The 11738-nt window shown below is 53.7% G+C and overlaps 3 protein-coding genes across 3 annotated transcripts; 2 read left to right on the top strand and 1 right to left on the bottom strand.

Annotated features, from left to right (window-relative positions):
- Positions 1-1847: 1847 nt before the first annotated feature.
- J4E90_010365 (uncharacterized protein) lies at positions 1848-2134 on the top strand (the record flags this gene model as incomplete). Its single annotated transcript, XM_051439878.1, has 2 exons — positions 1848-1900; positions 1963-2134. 2 exons carry the CDS (start codon positions 1848-1850, stop codon positions 2132-2134), a joined length of 225 nt encoding a protein of 74 aa, XP_051286305.1.
- A 590-nt stretch (positions 2135-2724) lies between these two features.
- Positions 2725-4132, bottom strand: J4E90_010364 (uncharacterized protein; the record flags this gene model as incomplete). The annotated part of the gene is made up of 4 exons (XM_051439877.1): positions 2725-3293; positions 3341-3522; positions 3573-3821; positions 3876-4132. 4 exons carry the CDS (start codon positions 4130-4132, stop codon positions 2725-2727), a joined length of 1257 nt encoding a protein of 418 aa, XP_051286304.1.
- Positions 4133-9168: 5036 nt separating this feature from the next.
- J4E90_010363 (uncharacterized protein) lies at positions 9169-11577 on the top strand (the record flags this gene model as incomplete). The annotated part of the gene is given in 3 exon segments (XM_051439876.1): positions 9169-9174; positions 9231-9237; positions 9254-11577. 3 exon segments carry the CDS (start codon positions 9169-9171, stop codon positions 11575-11577), a joined length of 2337 nt encoding a protein of 778 aa, XP_051286303.1.
- Between the last annotated feature and the right edge of the window lie 161 nt (positions 11578-11738).

Raw genomic sequence — 11738 nt, 5'->3', positions numbered from 1 at the left:
TGTCAAAGTCCCGGGACATGATGGAAGCACTGTACATAGGAGTAGGACGACGTCTCATGCCCGTCGGCCGACGGTGGCCCTCCAACACCGCCGACGCCCGTGAAATTTCGGGGTCGGCCGCCCGACATGCGACACCACCGTCAGACCAAGACCTCAACATTGCCCAGACAGGCAATACACGTCGAAAACCATCGAAACCCTTCGGCATTGCGGTGCGACAGGCCCGACAGCCATCGGGGCGCCGGATTTGATGACGATGCGATGCCCCGTCTTGTCTGCGACTAGAAAGACGGGGCGATTTCCTGGATGTTGCTTGGCGAGACCGGCGGGTTTTGAGAAAAGACGACCGAGACCGAGATCGAGGGCGCGTTGGGGCTGGTTCGACACGTGATGAGGGAGCATGGACACGGTCAGTGTCGGCATCGCAGCGCAGCCCTGGATATGTTCAAGGCTGACTTCATTTCGCGATGCTGAAGAACCTTGGAAGCTGGAAGACTGCGCGATGGCGACACCCCAGGCCTTGTCGGTTATCGCACGCTAGCCGATAAGACCACCGACTTCACCGAAGCAGGAGGCCTTTGATCGATGCCGCAACGAGCAACGATCTGGATGTAGTTTTGCGAATATCAAACACGCGGGAGGGGATGAAGATCGCGTGAAAGTCTCTGTGAAGAAGTTCGGCTTGTATCTAGGTATGATCTTCAATCGTCTTTATTTCCATCTTGGTCACACGTCTCGGCACGTGGTCATCAGAGACATCGCAATCGCACCCTTCTCACTCAGCAGCCTTTCAAAAAGCTACATGACAGTCATGTAATCCATCTTCAACAGCTTTACTATCGTTATCTCGAAGCCGAAGGCCGTTACATCTGCTCGTTCCGGTCTGCCTTGTCCAATGAGAAGTGAAGCTGACCGATCCGGCTAGACTGAGGTCCCTGCATGCAGGTCAGGTCCCGCAGACGCAGGGTCCAACCGGTCGTCGGCGAGAAGGAAAGTCTGGGGTCTCTTGACACACCTTCGCGCTCGCTATCCTCAGATACTCTACTCGAGCTGTGAAGCTACTCAATCTACTAGCCATCAGATAGTAGACATCACTTTCAACCCCGCATGGCAATGCAAGAAGCAGGCCAAGGGCTGAAACCACATTGATCTGACATGCTTGAACCTCCACCGCCTTCTCCACGCGACCTCAGAGTAGCCGAACCTCGAGCATGGGCCATGGATCTATCCCCCGGCTCGGCTTCCCATCTTGGATGACACGAACGTGTGGTTGGCTGGATTGGTTGGAAAGCACCGCCTCGCCTCGTCTTATCAGCTAATCCGGGGGAAGGCCATGAAGCATATCGGCGTATCTGCAATGAGCCGTCGGCCCAAGCTCCTGGTAGGAGTCAGAAGTGATGAGCATAAAGACGCGGAGACATCCTTCGAGAGCTCCTTTCACCCATCTTATACTGAATCAAAGCTGTTGTGGACACCATCAGCGTGGACTTGAAGCAAGATACGAAGAAGGCACGAGCACATCTCCAAGACTTACAATCGAGGTTTCCTTTTCGGGAGTAACACACCTAAAGGTGAGTACCAAGCAAACAATAGAACCCACATACAGCTCCGTTGGAGCCACGACTACAATGCAGGGTCTAGAATCTACACTCCATGTTCCGCGGAAGCACAACCCACGAACGCAAGGGAGATCTACAGGGGAAGAAGCGGTCAGCTAACGTGTATATGTATAGCATCGTTACACACAACAACAACTATCCAGACAGCCATCGTTCCGCCGGCAAGCATATCCAAGTGCAAATACCTGTCCAACCAATTCCCACGAACAACCTGGTGTTAGATTCAAGATGTGCTCCTACACATACTCGTGGTATTACTGTAACCACGATTACTACATCTGGTACGCCCTTCCCTTCCTTCCCTCCCCTTCCCAACCCTCAACCGCAACTAATACCTCCCCAGGGCCAACAGCATCGAAGTCTGCTCCTCGCGCCTCCTCTCCGGCTACTCCTACGACGCCTGGTCCATCGACATGTGTTCCAAGATGAAGATCGAATGCGGCGGCTTCTCGAATTACTACTGCACAGACTGTTCAGAAGATGTGGCGTTGGAGTTTGAGTTGGATGAACTGTAGAGTGGAAGATTGGATGGATGCGCTTCACGTCACCTTTCGGCTGACGGGGAAGACAAGCGGGTATGCAGGGTGAGTGTCCCCAGTGGAGTGGAGTGGAGAGCGCGGAGACGGAATACACGTCCGATGGGATACGGCATTGAGCTGACTTGTCCTGCAGGGCGATTAACACGTTGCGGACTTGACTGCGCATAGCGTTTTGATGGCACGCGTGCGCATTTGGGGTTATTGGTCGAATGAGGCTCACCGCCTTGTTGATGCACGTCCTGTGCAGTCAGCCTCGTGCATGCTGCATGCTGCATCAATCCCACGCGGTACTTTCCTTTTCACGTTTTCGGCCTGTATTGAACGCGCTATACCTTTTCATTGTATGATTTGGCTTATCGGCGCACGCAGGCGCATTCACCGGCTTATGAGCTTTGTTCGATTGGGGTTTCTTGGATTAGGCGTTCGGATTTATTGGGACCTTGGTCAATCTGTTGGATACTGTTCTTATAAGCTTAATTACAGCATATACTACTGATCGCATGCTGTATAGCAATGACCCATGCTTCCATCTGCCTTGTTCATGCCTGTAATGTGTCATCCAGTCCTCACTCTGTCAGACTATCCTCTGCCGTCTTCGGGCTGACACCGTATCCTTCCTCCAGTGTCCGCTTGACCTGCTCAGCTCGCCTCCTTGCATCAATATACATCATGAACTCCTGGTAGGTCCTTGGCATGACCCTAATGTTCTTCGGTACCGTGAACGTGTAGTTGAACTGCCCTGTCGGCTTGCTGTGGCCATGCTCCACATCTCGCACCTTTGAGTCAATCCTAATTTGCACTCGTGTATATTCGGCTTGATCGTCGACCTTTTCGTCGGGTGCGCCGATTAGCGGTGGGTCCGTGTATACGACCGTAGCCGTGAGGTACAGTATGCTACCGACGGGCACCGGGTTCTGGAACGTGGAAGGGTCGAGGGAGACAAAGGTCGGGCGCGCGTGTGCGAAGGCTGCGGCGGCGGTGAAAGCGAGTTCGAAGGTCTGCTTGAGGAGGAAACCACCGAAGATCATGAAGTGATGGCGATTGCGGTATTGCGGTTGCATGATTGTGGCGGTCTGGAGACGCGTCGCATCCATAAAGACAACGTTATCGGGTTTGCGTAGGTCATCGTAGGGGTCTGCGAGTGTTAGTTGGGCGATGAGTAGTGGTAGCGATGGGACTAACCATGATACTGCAACTGCTTTTGCCAGAAGGCGTGTATGAGGTCGCTTTCGAGGTCATTCGGCGTGTGCTTGAGCAAAGAGGTATCCCGGCGCTCCTTTCGCACTTTCGAGTTACGCTCACCTAGAGCATACAGGCGTTTCTCTTCAGGCGTCTCGACGATTAGAGGATTGACGTTTACGGGCCTAGAGATCAGTCAGCTGCCGGAATGCCTACCCACTACTAGCATCTTTACTTCTTGGTGCGCGGATCTAAGGAGACCATGGTGAAGGTGCAGTTGATCAAAACGTCCTCGTCTTTGGCCTGCTCGCCTTTCTTAGGTGCTTTCGCTACCTGCATCGTGATCTCCAGACTGCTTCTGCCAGTCGCATAGGTCACGCGGCCAGATAGTTCTAGATCGCATATCTCGGTCAGTGGGGAGTGAATGGTAATGCGGTCGCAGCTAGCCGTAACAGTAGTCACGTCGTCTCCGGTATGCTTGTACCTGTTGCAGCATTCAGACCAGGTCAGCTACTACGCGTAGCTGTTGAACGCTTACGCAATGATGCCAGAGAGAGCATCGAGATCCATGAAGATGGTTCCGAGCCGTATATGCCCTGAGGCGTTAAGATACGTGTCGAGGATCCATGGGTCCTGAGCCAGCGGGAGTACAACCGAATGGTAGCTCTCGCTCATACGTTTCCCTGTTAGCTTGCGATCTTTGGGTACTTCGGGCTTTCCTGAGGGCTCCGTAGGTTGTTTCCCCTCTGACTGCTGTTGGCGCAAGGCTTCTATCCATGGGGTGCGCACACGCATCGACGTGAGCTCTCGAAATACGCCATCGGTGCGTCGCGAGGGGCTGCAATGAAGATGTCTTCGACCAATTGAGCCCGCGACCGCTACCGGAGACCTGCAAATGGCGTTTTGGAGCAATGCAGCTTGACTGACGCGCCGAAGCGCGTTGGTGGTGAGGCTCCTCATGTTGCGACGCGAGGTGGAAGTTGCAGGACCCGCGAGCCCGCGAGGAAGCAACAACCCTCAGGGTGCTTGCCGAACCCATCTCTTGGCACCGATAACGATACATCACAATCTCAGACCCCGTCGCTCCACCAAGCTCTGCAATGCCCATGTCGCTGCCTTCGCCTCCTCCACAGACCAGAGTCTGGTTGGACGATAATGTCGAGATCAATTGAGCTCGGGCGCGCAGTGCTCAGCTCGCCTGCCACTGATTACGAGCTTTGGCTCACCACATTGATCACCATCTCACCAAAACAGGATGCAACTTATCTACAGCAGCTAACATCAGCCGAATGCCTGGACGCTTTGACGTCTGGAACTGTATGGGTGAGCCGTGGACATGACATGCACATGGAAATCAAGCTTAGTCTACGCGATGAGCCCTTGCCTCAGGCGCAATTGCAAGATCTCTCAAATGCTGTTCTTCATGCGCCAGTAAGCACGATCGATCTTACATTAGGATGGCATTGACAGATCACAGGTCTGGGATCAGCTAACATTGAAGCCTACGCATCGATCAGACGTCGCAGCGGATCCCGAGGCCATTCTTCTGGACATCAATCATGCCTCAATCACGGGTCTGCAAGAAGGGAAGAAGCGTCACCGAATCTTTTCGGATGTTCCAGCAGTAGACATTCAACCGCCCAAGGGAATCTCGTCAGTCTCACTTCAGTCTGTACGCATTCACATGGACATCCTGGAGGCAAGCCCGCGTAGGAGGCCCGCGGTGAAACGAACGACTTCGTCCCCGGGTGAGCGAAAGGTAGCGACTCCAGAAGAAGAGGACTCTGATGCACTTCTGTACGAGATTGAACTCGAGGATTTATCGCCTGCTGGACATATTGATCGCACGTCAACTGCTCCGAAGGCTCCAGCGTACGGGAAACGGAAACGACCAGCTACAGAGGGTGTGGTATCGACTCAAGCAGTATCACTTGAACTGGCCGAAACATCGAAACGAAGGCGCAATCGACCGACAAACGACCCTTCGGTGCGGCGAAAGTCCCGCACGAATCATAAATTGCCAGAACAGATAGAGATTGCCAGCATGGTCGATGGAGCGTTGCGTTTGTCGATTTCTGGTACTCTCAGCAAGGCCCCGATTGGACTGAAGGCCAAAGCGAACACTTTCCGCCTAGGGCTAGCCGACGTTGCTCCTGCGATATGGAAGACCGGATACATAGTCGTAAGAGAAAGATGTTTCTCATCCTATGCACAGTGCTGACCCACAAGCAGGCATTGTCCCAAAGAGCTCATCTCCTACCTACCATCGCTTGTTCCATCCGACGGATCGGGGGTGTAAAGGCAGCATCCATCTCGTTAAGAGACAAGATAAAGGACTTGAAGACGGTTGCGCTGCAAGCCTCGCCAGGTCGCTTAGATCCCACACTACCCGACGCTGACTATGAGGCCGCTGAAGCCGAGTCAGCCATCGCAAGCCATCTATGGGTACAGTCCCAAAGAAGTCTTATGGATAAGCCCATGGCTCCGATCAAACCGTGTGTGGCATCTATCGTTCAACAAGCCCAGCCAGACTCTGACGACATGCTCGCGGAAGAGGAACAAGCCTGGCAGCATACTCAGCCCACTACATCATTCCAGGCTGACGGCCTGCACGAGTGTTTCGAGAATGAGTCGGCATTGACAGCGGGTCCCCAAGCGACCCAACAACAAGGGCGATCTCTTGACAGCCCAGGCTTGCTCTTCGATGTTCGCGATGATGACGACCTGCTCCTCGACTTGCATTCCCCAAATGCAACATCGGCCACAACGTGTCCAACAAATGAACAGCTTCATACGCCCGGCAGCCCAGCTACATATCCACTCTTTACACCTGACATGTATGTTCAGCAGTCGTGTGCCTCGTCATCTCAGGCTTTACAACATCCGTCGCAACAGCAGGCGAACGCCGAGCAAGAATTTTTACATCAAATGTCAGCTGAAGGTGACGTTGATCATACCGAGTATCTGCTGCTAGTCTCTTAGACACAAAGGGGTCGCACTTGGACTTCAGCTCACTAGCATCGTTGTTACAGGATAGAGTTTCGGCTGTATAGATTTTCGGCCGAAGCGAGCTAACAGCCGTTTCATTGAGGAAGGGCAGCATCACGTGGTCGTTGGTATGGCTCCGAAGATATTTATATCCGGTTACTCTAAATGTGGCTTTTCATAGTCGGCTCTGTTATTGAGCCTCACGGAACTACCCTGCATTCCTGCATTCTGCCACCGGTTCTACGATAGCATATGGGTCGACTTTGGGAACAATCACCCCATGGGCCTATCGTCGACCATCCATCGAGTCAGCAATGGGGTGATGCACGTGTAGGTAGATCACGGCTTCCAGGAACGCCCTTCGTGTTGCGAGGTTGTGGCGGTTTCTTCGAAGCATGAATCGTGTACATAGAAAGCCTTCCTTACTCCGGAGTCCTCCTGCGCTCTAGGATTGCTTGGCTGGTGGCTAAAGCTGCACATCATCCTGCAGGTCCTGCACTCAACAGGAAAAGGACCTGTACATCTCGCGTTGGTCCCTGACGGCGTGCGCCTCCACAGAACGATTGCTCACCTCCGATCCAACTGCCGTGGCGCGGACTCGTAGAAATTTCGACTACCAGAACCCCTTCTGCACCAGGCGGACTGGTCTTGTTCGTATTTCCGGAGTGAACCGCGTGGCGTAAACAAGTCCGCCCAAACTTTCCTGTCACTCAACGTTGCCGATGTCCAATGATTCGCGTCCTCCACTGCCGAGGTTGCACTAAGCGAACCAAGTTTTGTTTCGGAATGCAAACACTCACGAAAGTTACCATATACTCAGCAGCCGGCATAGCGAAAGCGGCTGCTGTATGTCGGAGGTCAGCGGCTCTTCGTGTAACATGCCTGCGAGAGCTGCGAGACGGCATGACATTGTTCTGCAGCTGTTGTACGCTCTCCAACGTCGACGTCTTCTCTGAACGTGATTCGCGCCCCACCAGCTGCACGGGAGGTGATCAATTTCGGCTATCGGGCACAGGCCTTGCCACGTCCTGAGAATCTGCGATCGGAGGAAAGCACGCTCAGTCTCCACCTCACTACTGTTATGTGCCGTCGTACCAACGGCAGGTTTGCGAGCATGGCGACACATGTCAAGTCGGCTCTTCCGAGTCTACCACTCGAACGGGCCATCGGGTTGAAAGCTTTGCATTTCGCAGCCGCCTCCTGGGTTTGAACATGGCTGGCTGTTGTCATGCTAATGGTATAGTCCTCTTTGATATACACGGCACGGCAGTCCCTACAATCGAGGCCTTGAAGCGCGGCGTTCGTCGCTTGCGCAGAACCATTGAAATGACAGGGCGCTTCGGGTCGAGAAGGTGCCTTGCGAAGATCCATCACCTTACATCATGGTGGAGACCGACAATGTTTCAGTCGATTAATGGTTGTTGTACCGATGCTCTGGATATGCGGAACATGCCCAGAGCGTGTGCGACATGCCCATCCTGGCCAAATCACGCTTCATCAGCGGCAGCTTCCTCCCCGCGGAGACGCCCTCGTTGCCGTGTTGGCGTTCTGAATGAACTCAAATTACCACCCGTATCATATGTCCTAATACCCGGGATCAGTCGGCCAAGGTACCAGAGTTGAGTCTGCACGCTAGCTTCGCGATGACATCTGGCCCCAATCTAGGCCGCATGACACTCGCCTCTGGCCGTGCAGTCCGCGGTCAGTATTTGTCGCTTGCATTTCACATCCCGCTCACGATTCTACGCTCGCGCGTATCCGTAGGGAAAGCACGGTCCTTCGGAGATCCATCAGCCACGTTTGTAACACAGCAGGAGACGACGGCCTGTTGGGGACAGATGCATGACTAGCGGGCCGCGTTCGCTGCGCGAGTGGCTAGAAGGTCAGGCCGAACGGGATTCGTGAACTTTGAAATTACTCGAGGCCACGCCGCGAAGCCACTACACCTAGGCTAATAGGCCCAAGCCGTATCAAGGTCGTTTGCATGAAGGGGCCAGAGCTGTGGCGTGGAAAACTGGATTGGCGCCATGGGCATCTCGGCATGGAGAGGGCGGAGCTATGTGATCGGTCCCAGCAGACGAGTGTGGAGACTTCGTGCGACGGGGTGTCGCTGTCATGCCTCCCGCACCAGACTAATCAGGCGCAAACTATGTCCTCCACTTCAGCGGACGTCTAGAAGGGAACACTACCCACCGGCGCGAGTTCAGGTACAAACGCGCAGAACCCTCTTTTCAGCGGCTACCCCTCCGATCGACTTCTAAGTTTTGACTGCTGCGAGTAGAACCTACATATACACATCTCTCCGCATACGCGCGATTGGACCCCGAAAAGACATTAGCTTACAAGACGCTGGTCACCTCCTTACTTGGATCCTCAAAACGAAACACCGAAATCGCCTTCCTGCGTCGATCTGCGGTGTATGATGCAAACCACTTGACTGTGACGAGCTTCATCCAAGAAACACATCCAGGGCGATTATACCGGTGCGGTTCCGCTCTGCTGACTTCATCTCACTTCACTCCTCTTCTGTAAACGTAGGTAGTGAGTAATCTCTCTCGTTGACACAATGCAACAAACATAACTAACGAGCAGAGCGCAGGTTTCACAGCTTGAGAAGTACATGTGAGGCGCATTATCAGCCTTACAAGAGTACTACACATCTCAACACCCTTAGTCAACAACTGCTTCGCAATGTTGAACCCGGCGATCGAGGTCAAGTACCCGCTGGGGAGCAGGCCCGCGATATCGTTTCTCCCTGCACTCATTGTGGGTTCATACATCGTTAGCCTAATCGGTGCTTTCACGACTGTAGAGTTGCTACATCGGAGAGTTTCAGGAGCAGGATGGCGGTCGTGGTATGTTCTGAGCTTACATTGCTGTACGACAACCACTAACACCATTTTAGGGTACAAGTAGGAGGCTGCGCAGTTTCGTTCGGACTGGTGGCTATCTGGTGTATGCATTTCGTCGGCAACAGGGCGATCGTGCTCGGTGACGGAGAAGAAGAGATTCAACTCTACTACAGTTCGACTTACACCGCTGTATCGGCTGTCCTCCCGGTGGTCGTCATGTTCCTGGGACTATCGGCTGCGGATAAGTTCTACAAGGGAAGCAAAGGATCTCTCGTTCGGTTCGCATCACTGGGCGTATGCGGTGTCTGTGGAGGAGCGGCTGTCACAGAAATGCATTACCTGGGAAACAACGGCACTACCAACTATCACATCATCCTAAGCTGGCCACACGTCGTTGGAGCTGCATCAATTGCTGTGGGCGCTTGTCTCATCTCTTTCAGTCTCTTCTTCCACTGGAACAAGCATTGGATGAACAACGTCTGGCGACGAATCATTGTGGCCGTCGTACTCGCTTTGGCCGTCTGCGGGATGCATTGGACTGCCGCAGCTGGTACCTGGTATGAGATCCGTGGCTACCACGATGGACCTGGCCAAGAAAGGAACACAAATCTCATCATCTCTCTTTGCCTCGTAAGTCACCCACTTTACGAACGGAGCGCATCGCTAATCGAGAACCAGTGCCTGAGCGCGTGTGCTGTATGCTTCCTTCTCGGCTTCATCAAGCAGCGTCAACGTCGATTGGAAAAGAACAGAGCTCAACAGGTCGTTCTTGCCATTGCCACATTCGATCCGGAAGGACGGCTGCTCGTCAGTCAAAGCGGACTGATGCCATGTCAGACAATCACCCACCAGTTCCACCAAAGAACATTTGACGACGAATTCAACACATCGCATCCTGTGTTCCAGTGGATCTTCAGGGTATCGCGCAACTGGACCGGCATTTCCGATCTCATCCCGACGATGCGAGAGCATCTACAAGCGACAGGATACCTCCAAGCGCCTACTCACGGAAGCAACAGCCGATCGTCCATGGAAGCCGATGACGATATCAGCTACTCGGCTACATTCCGGGAGCTGTTCTGCGTCACAGCGCACGAGATTGCGCAGACACTCGACACGAGCCTGCAGAATCTTGGAAATCTTTATGAGGAGGTCTTGACAACGGGTACGGTGATGAACCGCGCAATCTGGACAGGCAACTACGGTAACAAGACGATCGTGGCTGCAGACGTAGCGACAAAGGACCTAGAAACTGGAGCGGTCAACCCCATCCTATTCGGAAGAGGTCAGATGCTTGTACTTACAAAGAAGGTCGACACCATCGAGGCACATCGGCTACACAACCTTGGATACGGATTCGCGAGTGTCGAGCAGGTCAGCGATCACCTGGCCCGCAGCCTGCAAATACCGCGCGATGATCTCGAGAACCTCGTTGGACGCCTACAAGCTTTCAGTGAGAGGCAGCTATCCCTTCCCAAGAAAGGAACCTACATCGGATCTTTCCTCGTACAGCCCAAGCCCGGTATGAGAGGCCTAGACGTCATCGTGCCGCGAGCTACACCTGGCCGCATCCCGATGGTGAAGCTGAGCAGCGACGAGCTGGACAGTCGGCAGCTGAACATCCTCACGACCTTCAACGGTTGCAGTCTGGATGACTGTTTGGTGCGCATCAACAAGCGGACCGCGACCGACTCGGAGGACGATCTTTTTCTCGACAAGTTCCGCAACAGGATCATGGAACTTCTGCGAGACTGTCCCGAAGAAACTCTTCATCGTTCAGTATTCTCATCGCAGCAGATTGACATGATGCACGGTCAGACCGAGTCCAGTCAGGCCACGCTTTTTGCCTTCTGCGGCATCAAGGAGATTTACGTTCAGTCGCTGCAAAGCCTGACACTGAAGACGATTCCCCTTTCCTTTTTCCAAACATACCTGAGGTCACAGCCAGGATGCGCCGACCACGCGATATTGGCGCAAAAGAACCACAAGGAGTTTAGCAGCCTCCGACGCGCACCCTCCATTGCGAAGATGCCACCCAGCAGCCGCGGCGGCAGATGGACTCGAGGTTTACGTTCGAAGCGATCGAATTCAACGGAGCTGAGCTGGCAGCAAGCAGACACGTGTTCGGAGAAGGGTCTGGTGAACTGCACCACGCATTCTCAAGCTGAGCCTTCGTCGCATCCATGGGGAGGCATCATGGTCACTTCGACCCAGAACATCCATGTGGATGAGACCAAGGCGGGTGCGAATGTAGAGCTGCATGATCTTGGTGTCCGCGCCAATGTTGGTATGGCGGAGACGGAGCAACAGACGTTGGCAGACCGGCTCATGTCGATTACGACTGCGTTCCGTGACCCGCACGCGATTCGCCCACCAGGCTACCACGGTATCCGGAAGTAGACGCGGTTCATCAGTGGGATGGTGTCTTTTCAACAATTGTTTCTTTCGCAGCATTTCTGGCGTTGAGGTTGATGGCATTGGAATACCCTTCATAATGACATGCGATGACACGAGGGACATTCACGATTCGTGGGATAGGCGTTTGTTGGTTTTGCGGGCTA

The sequence above is a fragment of the Alternaria incomplexa genome, assembly GCF_024043165.1.
Source record: "Alternaria incomplexa strain BMP 0042 chromosome Unknown scaffold_21, whole genome shotgun sequence".
NCBI classification, from domain to species: Eukaryota; Fungi; Ascomycota; class Dothideomycetes; order Pleosporales; family Pleosporaceae; genus Alternaria; species Alternaria incomplexa.
This window is presented reverse-complemented; position numbering and strand designations above follow the sequence as displayed.